Source organism: Eptatretus burgeri, chromosome 11, assembly GCF_056783735.1.
Source record: "Eptatretus burgeri isolate ZD-2024b chromosome 11, Ebu_testis_v1, whole genome shotgun sequence".
NCBI lineage: Eukaryota > Metazoa > Chordata > Myxini > Myxiniformes > Myxinidae > Eptatretus > Eptatretus burgeri.
The window spans coordinates 11,069,546-11,090,494 of NC_140971.1; the positions used below are offsets into that span (position 1 = coordinate 11,069,546).

Below are 20,949 nucleotides of genomic sequence, written 5' to 3' on the forward strand. Positions count from 1 at the left end.
CTCCCACGCCCTCTTCCTCTTCATGCGTCTTATGTCATGCTCATCAATCCTCTGCCTCTGGGGCATGGCTTGCTCGCACGAAACCTGGGAAAGTGGGGCTTCTGCCAGTTCGGCATGTTTGGTTCGCTTGTAAATGCAAAAACGTAGGAATAGGTTACAGGGGGGCACTCGCATACTGGGGGAACATATTCTGAATCCCTATCTCATTAACACCTCCCCCCCCCCCCCCCGTGTGGTGACACGCTACACTTAAGCTCATAGTTTCCCTACTTAATTACATCAACATGTCTCCTTCATGTCCACGGACCAAACAACTCCATTCAATCCTAACTTTCCTATTAAATTCTTCCATCTACCCCCACAACCGTAACAATATGTTCTAGACTAAGTCGAGTATGCTGATTCTGAATCTCAAGTCAGAATTTTCTCAACATGTCAGGATTTGGAGTTATACATATGGTCCCAATTCCAGTAGCTTGCCCTGGTGGGTGATTTTGAGTGATCATAAATTATTATTTTTTGTATTTTTGGTTTCAATTCTAGCAACGCAACTGTTGCATCATATTATTTCTCATAAAAGGAGCTTTATTATGCACTTGAAATTATTAAAAATGGATGAAAACTCACCAAGCTATGAATTTTTAAGTAAAATTTTCCACACGGCATTACAATTTTGCATGCTGCTTCCGTGCTGAGAGTTAATAACTTGATATTAAAATGTTTAAATGCAATGTATATATTTCAAGAATGTATCAAGTTTGGAATTCATATCATGATAATGGTATCTGCATATTTTCAGGTTATAACCGAATATATTTTTCTGTATATTTTCCGGTTAGGCATACGTTACTCCAGGCATCATGAATCGGCGAGGCTGTGTGAATCACCCTGATAACTTTTGTTATATCTGTGGGAAATACACTCCACGTAGCCAGCGCAAGAACCTTACCAAAAGGGTGAAAGCTGCTTACAAGTATTATTTTGAATGTGCAGTTGGAGACCAAGACAAGAGCTGGGCACCTCCCGTTTACTGCACCGTGTGTAACTCGGGGCTTACGCAGTGGTTGAGTGACAAAAGGAAGGGATTGCCTTTTGCTGTGCCAATGATATGGCGTGAGCCAACGAATCTTCACTCTGACTGCTACTTTTGTTTGACAAATATTGCTGGTTTCTCAACGAAAAACAAGTCAAAAATTGAACATCCAGATTGTAAGTCTGCTCTGAAGCCAGTCTCCCATGACTTGGATTATCGTATGCCAGTTCCACCAGAAGCTGCTGCAGATGAAGGCGATGACAACTATGACGATGCTATGACGTGAAAGTAATGCCTAAGCACTGACATTAGATGTACAATGTGGTGATCTGCAATAATATAGTATCTAATATAGCATGCTTGGGGCATGGATTGGGGCATTGTGTTGATCTATAAATCGATAATACATATCCATACTTTGAAAACCTGACGTGCTGGATAAATTCTGACTACAGATTTGAAATCAGCAGCCCAGATTGAGCCAAGAACACCTGCAATTCCCTTAGTAGCAGACAAAAGTTTTTTTTTTTTGTTGCCCAGTGTTATTTGGTGGGGAGGCCATCAGAATGGCTTCCATATATTGCACTTTGAAAGACTAGTACGTGGCCGTATGTGCAAAAAAAAACAAAAAAAACTTTCAAACCGCATGCCAGAAACAACAACCGCACAGGCCGTTCCTTCGGTCTCGCGTGCCCGCACGTGCATGGCCGTACGTGAAAAAAAAACTTTCAAACAACCACACAGGCCGTTCCTTCGGTCTCATAAATGACGACTGGATTGGGGCATTGTGTTTATCTATAAATGCGCATAAGAAATCGAGAAATTATTAGAATACAGTAAGTCATCACTATCCGGAAGTGGTGCGTGCTCGTACGGAATGTTCACATGCATTCCACGAATTATCGCTTGCATTGAAGTAACAACTGCTGTGATACTTAAACACATAGAGTTAATTAAAATCCAAATGAAAATCAAGTTTGCCTTCCTGTCTTTGCTGGCCCTCTGCTGGTTAGGGCAGGAATTTGTAATTTGTTCAGGGTCCACCAAACAAATGCTGACTGACAGGATGTTCGTTTAACGTCCATCGGAGGGATGAAACACACATTGAGGAATTGGCCTGTCTGTGAGCGACAGTTTAGAGCTGGGCCGGGATTCAAACCCAGGCCAGACAGCTTTTAGGTGAGTGTGCACACCTCTGGGCCATCCTGTCAGCCCACGACAGATGCTCTTACAGGAATGTTGTGCCAAATATCTTGGAGTACGATCCACACTTCTTTAAGCTCAGTTGGTTTCAACTTGTTATGGTTCCCCTGAGAAAGGCATTAAGTGTTTAGTCTTGGTGTCAGTGGTGTCCCGCTTTCTGAAGAATAATTTTACTGTTATTTAAATTTTTAATTATTGTATAATTATTAAATTTTTCATTTTTCAAAGTTTTTTTCCCCCCCCATTTTTAATTAAATTTTCCCTCCATATTTTAATTATTTCATTGTTTTTCTATTTTCTGTTGTTGTTGAATTTTTCAATCAATTTTTCAATGATTGGACACCGCCCATCTCTATTCCATCTCCAGGTGCTGCACAAAGTCCTTGCCGGCCGGACGCCGAAGACCTTCGTACTCAGTTTTCACTCTGTTTATTTGTCTGGGAAATATCTTAGCAATCCATTGAGCTAGGAAGCTGATAGTTGGATATGACGGTGACTCAGTGATTTGGCGAAAAAAGGGTATTTTTGATTTATTAGTTAATTAATTAAATATTTAATTTTTCGATTTATTACTTAATTAATTTTTAAAAAGTTACAGATTTGGATGAAACATTGGTGGTTTCGGTATGGTACTAGTCAATTGATTGAGAAATTAATGACTTTACGATTATTATTTATTTATTTATTTTAATAACGCAACGAATCAATTAATCAGTCAATTATTGTGCACCAATCCCTCCCAATTCCATCTCCAAATGCTGCACGGCGGCATCGCTGGGTGTCAGAGGATATGTTATTTATGTATTTGGCATGGGGGGTGGTATGCTTTGAACTCTACTTGCTTATTTATTTAATTATCATTATTATTATTTTTCCTTTTTTCCAATTTTCAGTTATTTCCTTTTCTTTTCTTTTTTTTCTTCTTTTTTTTCTTCCAATTTTCAATCGTTTAATTTAATCATAATTTAATTTTCCCTTAAATGTTTTTTTAAATTTAATACTATTATGGTTCCCGGAGGTAGACATTAAGTGCTTTTAGTCTTGATGTCCGTGGTATCCTGCTTTTTGGAAGAAAAAAAAAAGGTGTGTTCTTTTAATTTTGAGGCAGAATTTCAAATGTTACCAATTGGCTAATATGACGAGTTGGTTCGACTGGGAATCATCAGTGATCTCCGATCCCAGCCCTCTTGTTCCTCTCTGTTTCCAGGTAATCCCATTTAGCCTCAGTGGGATTCCTATCCAGACTCTGAGGTGGTCCTTCTCACAGTTGGAGCATACCAGCTGTAACCTTGTTCTCCAAATACCATTTTACTACATTGGAAGTGAGTTTTGGATAATCATTTTGTTGGAAAATGAGTCGCTTTCAGATTAAACGTTTTCCACGATTTCCGATTATACGATAAATCCTCCGAAAAAGAATCCCCTTCCGATTAAATGATTTTTTTGTTCAGGACAAAAATCAGCAGTGCATGACGACACTGCATTGAAATTAGATCGGGTGGCTGCATTGTATGATCACCATGATGACGTCATATTTACAATCGTGTGTAAGCATTCTCTGTTTAAATAAGCTCGACTGAGCTAAGATCCTCGTCCTCTTAATGATGACGTCATAAAAACGAATATGACGTCATTGTGATGTATCAGGTTTGCGATGAATTATCTGTGCTAATGCCCGGCTTGATTCCCACAAACAAAATTCAAACAGCTTGCCTAGTTTCGGAGATAATGGTATAGGCGATTTCCATTAGCGGCGATATTATGACGTCAACTTTTTTTCTAGGAAGAATTTCCAAAATCGGAGATGGTTGCTGCCTGTGTGTGGGCTTTCTGCATATACAAGGCAAGTTTCACGAAGATCCAATGAAAACTTCTGGGTTGTGAAACAAAAAATGTCAAAAAATAGGAATGACGTCATAAAAATTGATATGACGTCATAGTGATGTATCATATGTGCGGTAATTCATCTCTGCTAATGCCCTGTTCGATTCCCGCAAACATAATTCAAAAAGCTTGCCTAGTTTAAGATAATTTTTTAGGCAATTTCCATGAGCGGAGATATTTTGACGTCATAACTTTTTTGTAGGAGGAATTTTCAAAATCGGAGATGGTTACTGTCTGCGCAGGGTATTTATATATATATATATATATATATATATATATATATATATATATATATATATATATATATATATATATATATATATATATATATATATTTATATATATATACATATATATATATATATATATATATATATATATATATATATATATATATATATATATATATATATATATGCCAAGTTTCAGGAAGTTTCGATGAAAACTGTAGACTGTGAAACAAATAAAACAAAAAGTCAAAAAAATAGGAATGACGTCAGAGAAATTGATATGACGTCATAGTGATGTATCATATGTACGCTAATTAATCTCTGCTGATGCCCTGTTCGATTCCCGCAAACATAATTCAAAAAGCTTGCCTCGTTTCGGAGATAATTCTTTGGGCGATTTCCATTCGCGGAGATATTTTGACGTCATAACTTTTTTTTTCTAGGAGGAATTTTCAAAATCGGAGATGGTTACTGTCTGCGCAGGGTATTTTTACATATATCTATCTATAATTCCAGCAATCTGTGTGTGTGTGTGTGTCTGTCTGTCTGTCTGTCTGTATGTGTGTCTGTCTGCCTGTATGTGTGTCTGTCTGTCTGTCTGTCTGTATGTGTGTCTGTCTGTCTGTCTGTATGCGACCGCAGTTTCTCGACGACCGCCGGTCCGATCGGATTGAAACTTGCCAGGAATATTGCTGGGGACCCGTGGATGTGCCTTTTCAAGGTTTGATATCAATCGGACGAGCGGTTCCCAAGTTACGGCCATTTATCTGTTGACCAATGACAAGACACGGTGCTATGATGTCACAAACGACGTCACAATTAATGATTATTTATTATTATTATTATTATCATTTTTTGCATGATTGACGGTCCAATCTGATTGAAACTTGCCAGTAATATTGCTGGGGACCCGCAGATGTGCCTTTTCAATGTTTGATATCAATCGGACGAGCGGTTCCCAAGTTACGGCCATTTATCTGTCGACCAATGACAAGACACGGTGCTATAACATCACGAACGACATCAGAATTAATGTTTATTTATTTATTTTTAAATTTTTTTTTGCACGATTGATGGTCTGATCTGATTGAAACTTGCCAGGAACATTGCTGTGGACCCACAGATTTGCATTTTCAAGGTTTGATATTAATCGGATAAGCGGTTCCCAAGTTATGGCCATTTATCTGTCAACCAATGACAAGACACGGTGCTATGACATCACGAATGACGTCACAATTAATGTTTGTTTATTTATTTATTTATTTATTTATTAATTATCATTATTTTTTTGCACGATTGACGGTCTGATCTGATTGAAACTTGCCAGGAATATTGCTGTGGACCCGTGGATGTGCATTTTCAAGGTTTGATATGAATCGGATAAGCGGTTCCCAAGTTACGGCCATTTATCTGTCAACCAATGACAAGACACGGTGCTATGACATCACGAATGACGTCACAATTAATGTTTATTTGTTATTATTATTTTTTTTGCAGGATTGACGTCACAATTCTTCTTCTTCGTTTGGTATGACGTCACAATCGACGCTGGGGACCTGAGTATGTGCCTTTTCAAGGTTTGATGTCGTTATTCATCCGTTTCAGCTGTTTCCCAAGTGTTTCCCAAGGTTTGAAAGCTGTTTTTTCCCAAGGTTTAAATTAATTGTTCAAATTATTAATTAATCCCAAGGTTTGAATTTTCCCAAGGGAAACAGCTGTTTCCCAAGGTTTGAATTAATTGTTGTGCTTGGTAGACATTTGTGAATACATTTACAGAGAGAGGGGCGAGAGAGGGGGGGAGAGTGGGGCGAGAGAGGGGCGAGAGAGAGGGGGCGAGAGAGAGAGGGCGAGAGAGAGGGGGCATCACAATTCAAGAGAGGGGGAAAGAGGAGGGGGTGAGAGTGGGGGCGAGAGAGAGGGGCAAGACAGGAGGGGGGGAGAGAGGAGGGGCGAGACTAGGGGAGAGAGAGGGGGGGTGGGCGAGAGAGAGGAGGCGTCACAATTCTTCTTCTTCTTCGTTTGATATGACGTCACAATTGACGCTGGGGACCTGAGTATGTTTCCCAGGTGTTTCCCAAGTTATGGCCATTTATGATACGGTTGGTCCGATCTAATTGAAAAAATGCCCCAATCCAGTCGTCGTTTACGAGAGCGAAGGAACGAAGCTGCACATACTGGCACGCACCTACGGGCACGCACTTGTATACCAAGTTTCAGGAAGTTTTGATGAAAACTGTGGGCTGTGAAACAAAAAAGTCCACAAGAACAACAACGTGAGTGAGACTTAGAGATCATCCACGAGGATCTAAAAACACTCAGAATTTGAGAAATGCTGAAATTTTCGAGCAAGATGAAAATCAGAAACACTTTCTTTGTTATTAAGTCAGGAGTTTGGGATTCAAACCCATGGCATCACACCATTACGTCTTACTGCACACAAACTTCAACACTAACCGACTGGAGTTGATTTTCAATCACCCCATCCATAAATATATTTCTTCCATAAAGTTTTGTAAAATCCTGTTTTTGATATCTGTTGTTTTGGCTACAAATAAGAGCAAATTTTGAATATATAGACATGATGAAGTTCAGGAATAGTAAGATTTCCTCATCAAAGGATATTAAAATTTGTCAATGACCCATGTTAGTACTAAATGTGTGAAGCCATGTTCACACAGACAGTCGGTAGTAGCTAGTCTGCAATAATCCTCCCCAAAATTGATCCATAGTAAAGTTTTGGCAAGCGCATGAAAACATTTAATATTGGTCAGGCGGAAGGTAGCGTACAAGATCACGTCATAGGATGATGTGGCTGCCAATTAGGGGACTACTGGTGCAGAAAGCATCCTCAGATGAGTGAGCCACCAGTCCCTGGAATGGTGATTCATCCCATCAGACAGCTTGTTACCACCTAACCAAATGCTTGTGCCTTTCTCACACACACTTACTCCATATTGTACCAATCCATGGCCGCAGACGGATGAACTCGTCTGAAGGTTCAGTGGAGCATTCCGTTCCTAACTACCTCATTTTCCCAAATTCTAATTTGGCTCACAACCATTTGTGTGTGAACATACCTTTGTACTGTGAAACATGTGTGCAGCGGTGAAGTGCCTACCACAGCAACTGCATTGGACTCCAGGAGCTCCTGGGGCGACATGGCGGTGATGTATGCGATGTTGGCAAATGTGTACAAGAATGTCACAAGTGGGATGGAGATGTATATGGCACGGGGAAGATTCCTGAAGACAGTGAATGCAGGTAAAGGAGGTGATGCATCTTACATTGGCATCATATTTATATAAAGAATGCAACTTTGTTTTCCACATGGGGCTTCCTTCCTACAGAGGGAGTCGGCTTTACACGTGTCCAAACGTAGCATGCTCGCCATTGAGCTCTCTTGTTTGGGTTTTATCTCTGACATTGTTGCACTAAACCATAACTCCTGCGTTGATGCAGCACCAGGAGGGGGGGGGGGTCACCGTAATTCGGAGCATGCTGCCTTTTTCATAACAGAAGTCTAGGTAGATGGAGAGGCTAAACGCTAGAGGGCAGCAGGTTCACAGATTAACAGGATCAAATGAGAAGAGGAAGACTTTTAGTCGAGATTATGAAGGTGACTGTCCATCAGTACTTAGGTTGTGCATTTTTAATATCCCACGCTGTCTTTCTCAAGATGGAAACCAGTAAGATGGGTCAAATATCCTTTACTTGTAATTGAGGGTGACTGATGAACAAAGATCACAATTCCCCAGGCCAAAATGCGACAGTTAGAAATATAGTATGTGAGAGTTGTACTCTCATATACTACAGTAGTTTGCAGAGAATTACTACAGGAAAGGAATGCTATCAATTTTTGCCTGGGCTGATAAATTTGACATTGTATCAATTCTCACCCGTGAACATTTTTCAATCGGTTTCTTTATCCAACAGGTGCATTGCGCGATGACATCATATTTACAATTGTGATAAACTTTTACATCATCATAAACATCATATTTACAAACTTGATAGATCATTATCCACCAGATGTTAGCAGGGAAACACACCTGAATGGATCTTTCAGCTCCTCTGTGACATAGTTGAGAAAATTCCAGCCAGAATAGGCGAAGGAGCCCTGAAGGAATGCGAGAGCGATGAGTTTTATGTCTGGATATCTCTGGTTGCTAAACGCGTTCTGGACCTCCAGCCAATAGTATTCACCTACAGAAGGATGTCCAGACACACAAGGAGATGACATTAAACTGGTGGACATTTCCTCTGTCTCTTACAAATGTAGACATGCTCCTAAATGCTACACCACCTTCTTCACAGTGTAACTTTGTTGTGGAAACATTAAAATCATTTGCACGAGTCAAAGGTGTCCACGCCTAAACCATCCCTTGTGTCTAACCCTAACATTAATCCCATAGCTTGGGGTCGCCTGGGCACAATATGGTGATGTTATAAAACTCGGAGAATTGCGTGCAGTGTATATGTTACCTTTGCATATCTGTACAATACCCATGATGATGATGACGGCGAGGGCGAGCAGCTTTCCCATGGTAAACAAGTCCTGAACACGAGTCGCCCACCTGACGCTGGCGCAGTTAATGAAGGTCAGGATTACTGCACACAGTCAGCAAAGACTTTTGACAAAGTTTATCAGTAACAGAGAGGGGGCATGTAAGGTAAACTGTGTAAGCATGGATGGTGTCCTTGGATGAAATAATAGCCCTTTCACATGCATGGTCCATCAGGCAACTTAAATGCAACAGAAGGTCACTGCAGAAAATTGTGACGTATCCTTGCAATAGGTTGATCACATAGTAATTTGACGTACATTATTTTATTTCATCAAGTAAAATTGCCAGGAGTGGTAGTGGTGGTCATGCCTACACTCTTGACCAAACATCGTTGTACTCAAGACATTTTGCGGATATTTTTTACAGCTAGAAATAGGTCCCCACTCCATTGCAAGGAACAGCAAAGCACTGAGCATCCTTGGGAAACGAATGCACCCAAGTGAGGGCTTTATCCACCACACCACCAACTTTCTCGCATTGCTAGATGTTAACAGTATTGATCTACATGACTACATGTAACAAATTTTACCCTGCACGTGCAGCACAAAGTGGGGTTTCCTCAATTGGTTCAACTTCCGGTTCCGGTTTTTGAGGCGACGGTTGGTTCTCTCAGGGGTCTGTGCCGACTTCCTCAAAGATAGGTTTCTGCTCATTGTTTGTTGTGTTTATTTTGTTTCCTCCACGTTAACTGTGTGTTCCTAGTTCGGTTTCGTTTCAAAATTTGTGCTTTTTGGTGACTTGTTGTCGGTCTTGTTATGTCGGGTTTCCCTGAGGCCTACCCGTCTTCCCGTCGATGTGCACGATCGTGTTTATTTGTATTTGCTCCTTATTACCATCGGTTCTTATTTTCTCCACTTTTCCCTCCACCCACCTTCTATCCTGCCCAACTATACCCACTGCTTCATGTCTTATAATATAAAAAAATACAACAAAAAACACCTTTTCCCTCCTCACCTAACCACCTAATACCCACGTAACCACGTGACTTCCTGCACCACTCTTCCTCCTCCTTCCTCTTCCGCCGATCTACCATCTTTCCTTATACTTAAGCCAACCCACAATGACATTCACCATACACCTTCACTATTTTTTCTTCTTCAACCTTTCCTTTACCTAATCATTATCAAAAATAAAAAGAGGTCTCTTAAAATGTTTCAACTTCCTCTTTTGGACATGTGGTTCTCCGAATTGCATCATAATTCACTACTCTTCTTCGTCTTCTTCAAAAGACTTTTCAATTGAACATTTCCTTCATCCCATGTCTAAAAAGTCAAACTGTTAAGTTTCTTTTCTCCATTCTTTTAATTCACCTTTACTGCATCCCTCACGTAATGTCTTTCATCGCATCTCTTTAAAAAAAAAAAAAATTAAATCCCAGTTTGTTCGTGTTCATATTCCATCACTTGTCCTTTTTTTGCTTCCAACTTCAGTGCCAATTCACCCCAACTTCTTAAAACTACCTCTTCCTAACTCCTCATCAGTTATCACCTCTCCTTACACCTGCCATCTTGTCCCTCATCCTACATCTGCTCTTAGCACCTCTTCACTACTGTCTTCTGCTTTAGGAACTGCTCCTCCTCTGGTGTCCCAAACTGTGTGATGTTCTAACATCTGTGGGCTCCATTCTAACCGAACAGATACTGTATCTCACTCTCTCAATTAGTACACTCAACATCTCAAACATGCTCCTTCCTTCCTCTCATCACACCACCTCCTCTTCCCACTCCCTCAAATCTTGTACCTCTCCTTGCCCGCTCCCTTCTTCGCCATACCACTAACAAGTCTCATTCTGGCCCTCTCCACACCTCTCCCATCACCCTCCTGCCCCTTTGCCATGCCTGCTCTCATCATCTCTCCTCCCTCTCAAAGCTTCCCTCTCACCTTTCTCAAAAAACTCCCCCTCACCCTTCTCCCTCTATTCTTCCCCCCCCTCACCCTTCTCCCCCCAATCTCTCCCCCCCCTTCCCCTTCTCAAAGCTGCCCCCCCCTCAAATCCACAAAACTTCCTCCTTCCCCTGCCCTCTCTCTTCCATCTCATCCCTCCACCTCCTCCAATCTTCAACTTCCCTCTGCCCCGTCTCTTATTACTCCCCACCACCATCGAGCCTTTTCTCCTCCTCATCCGGCCCTCTCGCGCAGCTCATTTGGAATCCCCCACACTTTGTCAACACTCCATACCTTCCCTCCTCCTCCCTATTTCTCCCCTCCTTCTCCCCTCCCCTGCATCCAAAGCCTCATCCCTCCCTCTTCCTTAACATGTGTAGCACAAAGTGGGGTTTCCTCAATTGGTTCAACTTCTGGTTCCGGTTTTTGAGACAATAGCTGGTTCTCTCAGGGGTCTCTGCCTCCTCAATATCTTGAGGAGGAGAAGGGAAGGTAGTATATGTTCTGTTTTCTACCGTCTCCTCTCCGGCCTGCCCCCCCCCCCACTGCTCTCTCTGAGATATGTCCCCCCTATATTTCCGCATGGCACTGAAGTTCCACCAGCCACCCATTCTGGTAAAACTACCAAATTTAAGAATCACTGCTCACCTTCACTCCTAACATCTTCCTCAACATAACATCCATCCACTTCAAACATCCAGGGCCTTCACTCAAACTTGACAGATCTTTCCATACAGGTTGCCACTGAAAAACCGGACATAATCTGCCGAACAGAAACTTTCCTCCCCCAAGACGTGTTTGACTCCCAAGTATCTCTCCCTGGTTACTCCATCCTCCGGTATGACAGACCTGAGCCTTGTCCTGGTAGAGGAGTTGCTCTCTTCATCAAAGACTCTATTCCTCACTCTCCATGCACTGCCCTCACTCCCTCACACTCACAGGAATACCTCTGGCTACAGCTTCCCCTCAACTCCAACCTCATGTTTATATGTGTGTTGTGCTGTCTACCAAACAGTAATGACTCAATTTACACCCCACTCACCAAAAACATGGACCAACTTCTATCCTCTCATCCCAACTCTCTCTTTGTCATATGTGGTGACTTCAATTGCCATCATGCCAGTTGGCTGGGTGTGGGTACCTCTCTCACCTGCCATGGCACTTCAGCAAAAGACTTGGGACAATCTGTCAACTTCCCGACCTGAATCTCAACCAATGGTACTCAATGTCTTCTGATCTGATTTTGACCAATTTCCCTGAAAATATCTGTTCTTTCTTCACTCCAATCAGTTCTTCTGACCACGTCCTTGTCAAAGTCGACATCTCTCTGGCTGTTATCAGAGAACCACCTCAGCACCGTCGAGTCTGGCATTTCACTCAGGGCGACTGGCAGGGTCTCCAAGCAGCCATCAGACTTCTCGACTGGTCTCCCATCACTACTTTCTCCGACATCAACTCATCCTGGGAATTCTTTCAAAGAAATTTGCTCTCTCTCATAAACAGATTGATCCCATATTGTCTTCAGTTGTCCTACGCTTCCTCCCACACATGGTACACTGAAGCTTGTGGTGAGACAGTTGTCCTGAAACAAATTGCCCTTGCCTCATGGAATGAAAATCCAACTGAGGCAATCTCAGTTCCTTCCACAAAGCTTAGAACAAGTGTGTGTCCACCCTCAACAGAGCCAGGAAACAACATCTTTCTCATCTCAATTCTGAACTCTCAAACCGCAATTCCTCCTCCAAATGCTGGTGGCATCTACTTTAGTCTGTTTCTGGTGTATGTCCCCCCTCCACCCCCTCCCTTACCTCAAATGGTCGCACTGCTGATACCACACGTGAAAAGGCTGAATGCCTAAACTCAGTGTTTGCATCGAAATCTTGTGTCCCAAACCCATCGCTTTCTGTACCCACCTTACCCAGTCGCACCCAACTGTCCCTGGACTTTGTGTCCTTTTCTCCTGACAAGGTGGAGAGCTTGCTCTCAAATCTCGTCTCAGACTCTGCAACCGGTCCAGATGGCATCAGCCCACGTGTCCTAAAAACCTGCTCTTCTGCTCTTGCTCACCCTCTCTCTGTTCTATTCACCCTCTCATTTGCCCAAAGTCATCTGCCATCTGCTTGGAAATCAGCAAACATCACTGCCCTACACAAAAAGGTGCAAAAACAGATCCCTGCAACTGCAGACCAATCAGCCTTCTCCCAATCATCAGCAAGGTTATGGAATCCATCATCGCTTCAGACATTAAATCCTTCCTCTTCTCCGATGTCTTGAGTTCCGATCATCAATTTGGTTTCAGATCAGGTCACTCTACCCTGGATATGCAGCTTCTGCTCTCCCAACAATGGATGGAGGTCCTCAATGACAGACAGGAAATCAGAGCCGTATCCCGAGACATATCGTATGCCTTTGATATGGTCTGGCACCCTGCTGACCAAGCTCTTCCTGTGGTATCCAAGGCAATCTATGGTAATCAAACACTTTCACCGTGTCTCTTTTAAAGGACGATCTGGAAAACCCTGCCATCTACTTTCTCAACAATCTTCTTGAAGAAGTCCTTTCATTCAAGCTTTTGAGCCTCACTATCTGCCGTGATCTTTCCTGGGAAAGCGACATCTCCAAGCTCGCCTCCAAAGCCAGTTGCCGACTGGGCATCCTCCATCATGCCGAGTCCTTCCTATTTTTTTTTTCTTTTTTTTTGTATACCTTGGTCGAGGCTTGTATGAGAGCTAACACACAACTCACAGCAAGGAGGCATGAGACAGGAGGGGCGGGAGTGGAAGGGACAAAACAGTGGGGAACAGACACATTAGGTGAACTGTGGAAGGGAGAGGGATGCGGATGGGACGGGGAACATGACGAAGAGAAGATGGACATTTCAGGGACTTTCAGGAAGGAAAGCAGGGGAATTGAAGGAAGTGGGCTTGGGTGGATTATCGGGGGCAGAAAAGATCGAGGATTTGGATAGGGGAAGATAAGAGGTGGTGGTGAACAGCTGTTTTGAAAGCCTGGAGGGAATAATGGGAAAGAATAGAGTGAGGAAGTTTATTCCAAAGGCAGGGAAAAAGAGGAATGAAAGAGTGAAGATGAGCAGTGATTCGGGATTTTGGTAGTTTTACCAGAAGGGGGTTGTTGGCGGACCTTGAGCGCCCTGTGGAAATGTGGTGGGGACAAATCGCAGAGAGAGCAGGGGGGGGCAAGGCTGGAGAGGAGTCGGTAGAAGACAGAAAGACCACCGACCAACCTGCGGTGATTGAGTGAGAGGCCCAAAGACTCAGCTTCATTGTGGGAGATGCCGATGATCTTAAATGCCCTGGTTTCGACAGCGTGAAGCCGAGAAAGGTGGGAGGCAGGAGCACCAGCCCAGAGGGGAGAGCAGTACTCCATCAGGCTACGGACAAAAGCTTTGTAAGTGGTCAGGAGCTCAAGAGGGCCGAGGAAGGACTTTGCACGACGGAGGATTCCCAGTCGGCGACTGGCTTTTGAGGCGAGGTTGGAAATGTGACTTTCCCAGGAAAGGTCATGGCAGATAGTGAGACCCAGAAGCTTGAAAGAAAAGACTTCTTCCAGAGGATTGTTGAGAAAGTGGATGGGGGGTTTTCTAAACGGTCCTTTCGAAGAGACATAGTGAGAGTGTGAGATTTGTCTGGATTGAAAGACATGTTCCACGTGTTGGACCAGTTTGTGATTTTATCCAGATCTGCAGTGAGTGAAGAAGCTGCTGCTTGCCGGTCTGAGGGATGACAGATGGTACGGCAGAGGGTGGAGTCATTGGCAAAGAGAAATAGAGGATTTTCCAGAGAGTCCGAGAGATCATTGATGAAAACCAGAAAAAGAACAGGGCCCAGAACGCTACCTTGAGGAACTCCAGCCTGCACAGGAAGAGGGGATGAAAGAACTCCATTTAGGGCCACACGTTGACTGTGACAGGAGAGGAAGTCTGCGAGCCATGAGTGGAGATGGCCTTGAATACCATGGGAAGAGAGTTTGGTGAGTAGTGCAGGGTGCCAGACTGTGTCAAAAGCACGCGATATGTCCAGGGATACGGCTCGGATTTCCTGTCTGGCATTGAGGACCTCCATCCATTGATGGGAGAGCAGAAGCAGCATATCCAGGGTAGAGTGACCCTGTCTGAAACCAAATTGATGATTGGAAATCAAGCCATTGGAGGAGATGAAGGATTTCATGTCTGAAGCTATGATGGATTCCATAACCTTGCTGATGATTGGGAGAAGGCTGATTGGTCTGTAGTTATAGAGATCTGTTTTTGCACCTTTTTTATGCAGTGCAGTGATGTTAGCAGATTTCCAAGCAGATGGTAGATGACCTTGGGCAAATGAGAGGGTGAATAGAACAGAGAGAGGGTGAGCAAGAGCAGAAGAGCAGGCTTTGAGGACACGTGGGCTGATGCCGTCTGGACCGGTTGCAGAATCTGACTCGAGGTTTGAAAGCAAGCTCTCCACCTTGTCAGGAGAAAAGGATACAGAGTCCAGGGACAGTTGGGTGCGACTGGGTAAAGTGGGTAGAGATAGTGATGGGTTTAGGACACAAGATTTAGCTGCAAACACCGAGTTTAGACATTCAGCTTTATCACGTGTGGAATCAGCAGTGCGGCCATTTGAGGTAAGGGAGGGGATGGAGGGGGAACATACACCAGAAACAGATTTGATTAAACGCCACCAGGATTTTGAGGAGGGAGAGAGGTTTGAGAGTTCAGACTTGAGATGAGAAAGATGTTGTTTTCTGGCTCTCCTGAGGGTAGATACACACTTGTTCTGAGCTTTATGGAAGGAACTGAGATTGCCCTCAGTTGGGTTTGTTTTCCATGAGGCAAAGGCAAGTTGTTTCAGGACAACTGCCTCGCCACAAGCTTCAGTAAACCAAGGGCGGGAGGAAGGGTAGGACAACTGAACACGAGAGGGGATAAATCTGTGCATGAGGGAGAGCAAGTTTCTTTGAAAGAATTCCCAGGATGAGTTGATGTTTGAGAAAGTAGTGATAGGAGACCAGTCTGTAAGTTTGATGGCTGCTCGGAGACCCTGCCAGTCGGCTTGAGTGAAATGCCAGACTCGACGGCGGTGAGGTGGTTCTCTGATAACAGCCAGAGAGATGTCCACTTTGACAAGGACGTGGTCAGAAGAACCAATTGGAGCGAAGGAAGAGCAGCAGATATTGTCAGGGAAATTTGTCAAAATCAGATCCAGAAGAGATGGAGTACCATTGGTTGAGATCCGGGTCGGGAAGTTGACCGATTGAGTCAGTCCCAATGAGTCACAGAAAGCTTTTGCTGAGGTGCCATGGCAGGTGAGAGAGGTACCCACACCTAGCCAACTGGCGTGATGACAATTGAAGTCACCACATAAGAGGAAGAGAGAGTTTGGATGAGAAGATAGAAGATGGTCCATGTTTTCGGATAGTGAGGTGTAGATGGAGTCATCACTGTTAGGTGGACGGTACAGTACACATATAAACATGAGGTGGGAGTGGAGGGGAAGCCGAAGCCAGAGGTATTCCTGGGGGTGTGGGGGAGTGAGAGCAGTGCATGGAGAGTGAGGAATAGAGTCTTTGATGAAGAGAGCAACACCTCCACCAGGATGAGGCTCAGGTCTGTCACACCGTAAGAGGGAGTAACCGAGGAGAGATACTTGGGAGTCAGACACGTCTTGGGGGAGGAAAGTTTGTTAGGCAGATAATGTCTGGTTTGTCAGTGGCAACCTGCATGGAAAGATCTGAAAGGTTTGAGCGAAGGCCCCGGATATTTGAGGTCCACACTTTTAATGAAGAGGTAGGGGAGGAGGCTTTGGGTGCAGGAGGTGGAGGGGGAGGGTAGGACAAGGGACGAGGGGGGAGGTAAGGAGGGTTGTTGAAATAGTGTGGGGTATTGCAGAATAGCGAGGGGAGGGGACCGAATGAGGAGGAGAAAAGGCTCTGTGGTGCTGGGGGAGAGAGGGGACAAGAGACAAGGAAGAAGGCAGTTGAGGATTTGAGGAGGTGGAGAGAAGAGATGGGGGTGAGAGGGCAGTGGAGGGAGGCAGCTTGGTGGATGAGAGGGGGGGGGCACCTTTGAGAAGGATGAGTGAGGGGGATGAAAGGTGGGAGAAAGGTGAGGGGGGAATTTTTTTTGAGAGTTGAGAGGGAGGCTTGCAAGGAGAAGAGTGGGATGGTTGCTTTGAGAGTGAGAGTGAGCGGTGAGGGGGGTGAGTTGGCACTGAAGTTGGAAAAAAGAATGGTTTTTGAAAGCGAACATCCATGGCAAACTGTGGTTTTTAAAAGTTTTAGGTCAGAGATGCGATTTAACACAATTCTTGATGGATGCAATGAAGGCGAATTCAGAGAATGGAGAGAAGAAGCGCTGTAATAGTTGGATTTTTTAGGCAAGGAATGAAGGAGAGGTCGAAATGAGAGCAGTCTGTTAAAATAGCAGAAGAGTAGTGCATTGTGAAACAGTAAAGAGTACCACATGTGTGAGAGAGGAAGATGAAGCATTATAAGATCGTTTTTGTTGTTAATATTAATGTTTGAGAGAGTTCAACAGATAAGGTCATGGAAGTGTAGAAAAAAAATCAAGGAAGAAGACGAGGAGGAAGTTAAGAGGAAGAAGAAGAAGCAGAATCGGGAGAAGGTGAGCGTGTTGTTGTTGTTGTTGGGTATATATTTATAGGTTGGGAGAAGGTTGGGTATATTTGTTGGGTATATATTTATTATTCCTTGGCACACCTGAGCTCCTGACCACATTCAAAGCTTTCATCTGGAGCCTGATGGAGTTCTGCTCTCCCCTCTGGGCTGGTGCTTCAATCTCTTACCTTTCTTGACTTCACACTGTGGAAACCAAGGCATTTATGATCATCGGTATCTCCCGCGATGAGGCTGAGTCTTTGGGTCTCTCACTCAATAACCGCAAGCAGGTCAGTTGACTTTGTCTTCTCCCGTCTCCTCTCTGGCTTCCCCCCCCCCCCCCCCGTTCTCTCTGAGATATGTCCCCCCTATATTTCCGCATGGCACTGAAGTTCCGCCAGCAACCCCATTCTGGTAAAACTACCAAAATCAAGAATCACTGCTCACCTTCACCCTTACATTTCTCTTGTTTCCCCACCTCAAGAACAAACTCCCACACTCTCTTCAATCCAACTTTTCCTTCCAGGTCTTCAAAACAGCTGTTTATCACCATCTCTTTTCTTCCCCCATCTAAAACCAAGATCTTTTCTACTCCCGTCCCGTTAATCCACCCCAAAACCACCTCCTTCAAATTCCCTGCTTTCCTTCCTGAAAGTCCCTGTTGTGTAAGGACCTGAAAGTCCCTGTCGTGTCCATCTTGTTTACCCCGTGTATCCCGCCCCATCCCTTCCACGGATCTCCTCAAGTCTCTGTTCCCCACTATTTTGTGCTTCCCTCTCCTTCCCCTCTTATCTCCCGCTCTCCTTGTTATACAGTACGCGTGTCAGCTCTCATACGAGCCTCGACATTGCATCCAAAAAAAATTGGTTCACTCCGTCTATCAGTCTATTTGTATGATTGAGGATCTACTTAATTTCAATTGAGTCATATATTTACAAGCCTGTAGAACATGAATCAGAACACAAACCTGCAGTTCAGCAGGACTGTACTCTGGCTCTGAATTTGTCAAATTGTATGTTGTCTCATCTCAAGCATGCACGCGCACTCTCGATGAAGCGAATGCTACAGTCTATCGGTCCAACAGTGAAACAAAATTGAAAATCATTCCAAACAGGAAACTTATTGCTTCTATGTCCACCATAAAGGACGCAAACAAGCAGGGAATAACCAATTTAATGTGTTACTTATTGGACAGAATTGAATCCAAAGTAACCAGACATTTAAAAAAGCTCTCCCAATCTGACCTCAAAACTCGACCTGCTCGAATTATGCCACAAAGTTGGCTCTCTTTCTCTTTTCTCTCTATTGATTCGGTTTCTGCTCTCGAGAACTTGCTGCTTGTGTACCTCCGCCATTAGTGAGGCCACAAAATACTCGACAAACCGCTACGTCACATGATCATTGTATAGCCATTGGCAACTCAAGGGTGGGCCATTATGACATTTGTTTCTTCCCTTCCACTGCCAAACTATTTACCTTCTCAGTCTTTCGAAACAGTTATGACCTTCCCCTTTTCAAAAAGCAGATTTTTTTTTTTACTTCCTCAAAAATTCTTTGCCTATTCTCTCTTTCTTCACTTTTCTATCTATGCAGTTATTCTATTTAAGGCCTGACCTCCATGAGGACTCACAGTCCATGACTAGAGACTTGAACGTAAAAAAATAAAATAAAAAAATAAGGTGGTGTGAACAGTGTGACCACTCCTTGGCTTTTTTTCACAAGATCTTGGCTATTCGTTATTCACCTTGGCGTCTTGGCTTTCTGTAGGTTTTCTTGGCGTATAGGTTTTCTATTATCATCGCTTTTCCGAAACCTTGTGAATTCTTGGCTTTTTTTCATTCGCTCACCTTGGCATTTATGAAAATGAGGAGCAGGGTTATGGAATCCATCATCGCTACAGACATTAAATCCTTCCTCTTCTCCAATGGCTTGATTTCCAATCATCAATTTGGTTTCAGACCAGGTCACTCTACCCTGGATATGCAGCTTCTGCTCTCCCAACAATGGATGGAGGTCCTCAATGCCAGACAGGAAATCAGAGCCATATCCCCAGAGATATCGTATGGTAAATTTCTGATTCTTTGTTGTTTTTTTTTTCTACAGCCGATATAACTTATTATTTAATTTCAAATTAATTATATATTTGAATACCATAGAACACAAATCGCCTTGTTTACACTTCCAAAACCCTTCGGTTTAGGAATACTTTAGCAAAATTTTACGCCGTCTCAACCAATCAAATTCGCCGAGCGCTCCGAGGGCGGAGTAATGGCAAGATTCAGACAAAATGGTGGCGTCTAGCGATGCAACGCCACAACAGAACTAACTTCATTCAAAATATTTGTTTGTTTTGCGCATCATTTCCTTAAACATCGTTCCGAAATCGTCCGTTTCTCCGAGAAGAGTTGGCAGAAGGTTTAGTTTTGGGCTGTTCCGTTTGACCCATTCGTACAGTTACTATCATGTGCCTGTTGTTCAAAATGTATGTACAAAGCCAATATAGATCGGACTCGGAGACGCAAAGCAAGATATTGTAAAGACCCTTCCCAGATCCTTTTTATCAAGACTGCATGGGGCAAGGTGTCCGATTAACTCGTTAGTTTACTGTGTAGTAGACTGATCACACAATGACAGACATACAGTACAACAACTAGTACAGGTGGGATGGAATGAGGAAAGTTCAAAGGTGTGCAGGTGCAGGACCTCACGGTTTGTAGAGAAACCTTTTTGACTTGCTGTCGTATCTGGATAATTCTATGGCATTGTGGTCGTCCACACGGAGTACAAACAAACAAAACCGACACCTTAATGCACTTTACAGATAGCAACCAAAATCGCTGCACCTTTACAACTACAATTGTATATTATTTGTTTTATTCCGACTGAAATCCCAGCAGAGACAAGACTTGGGCAGACATCGAGTGCTTTGAATTTGCTTTTCCACGTTGATCTTTGGCTCGTGGAGGTGCTTGTGCATCTATCACATGCAGAATAAGAGTCAGAATTGCTTCGCAATACATGTCCCCGACCGATGTGATGTTTTCTAAGTCGAAAAAAGGGTATAACTCTGAAAAATTGACGAAATGTCCTGAAACTCGAACTTGTTCTGTAACTTATCATAATAAAACCACGTACCAAGTTTTAGTTGAATACGTTGAAGGGTGTGGGGGAAAAAAATCTGGAAAACCACAGGTGGAATGGACGGACGACGGAGAGCAAACCTATCATCCTCTTTGATGGAAACCGGGAAGGGACCAGTAAAGAACTAAGGAGAGATCAGTAGATTTTTAATTATTATTTTTTTAATGAAAAAAAAAACATACTTATAAAAGTCAGAATTTATTGGACTATTACCTGGAACATTTGGTTCTGAGGACTTTCTGAATACCTCATGTAGTACCCTCAACAGAGGTCTGGTTCATTGTGACTATTTTTAACCGAGTGTGTATACAGCTGAGTATATGTAACCGCAAGAGCTCGCCAACAGATTTTAATCAGGACCGCAGCAGATAAGCATTTGCATTTCTGCAAACGA

The 20,949-nt window shown here is 43.4% G+C and overlaps 1 protein-coding gene across 6 annotated transcripts in view; it reads right to left on the reverse strand.

The window, feature by feature from the left end:
• LOC147016500 (large neutral amino acids transporter small subunit 2-like) overlaps positions 1-20,949 on the reverse strand; it is a 70,670-nt gene that overhangs the window by 19,217 nt on the left and 30,504 nt on the right. For all 6 annotated transcript variants that reach the window (XM_085845214.1, XM_085845210.1, XM_085845212.1 and 3 more), the window contains exons 4-6: positions 8,833-8,958; positions 8,400-8,553; positions 7,469-7,592 (exon numbers count right to left, since the gene is read on the reverse strand). In XM_085845214.1, the coding sequence (XP_085701340.1) occupies positions 7,469-7,592; positions 8,400-8,553; positions 8,833-8,958 (404 nt within the window). The remainder of the gene's footprint in view (positions 1-7,468; positions 7,593-8,399; positions 8,554-8,832; positions 8,959-20,949) is intronic.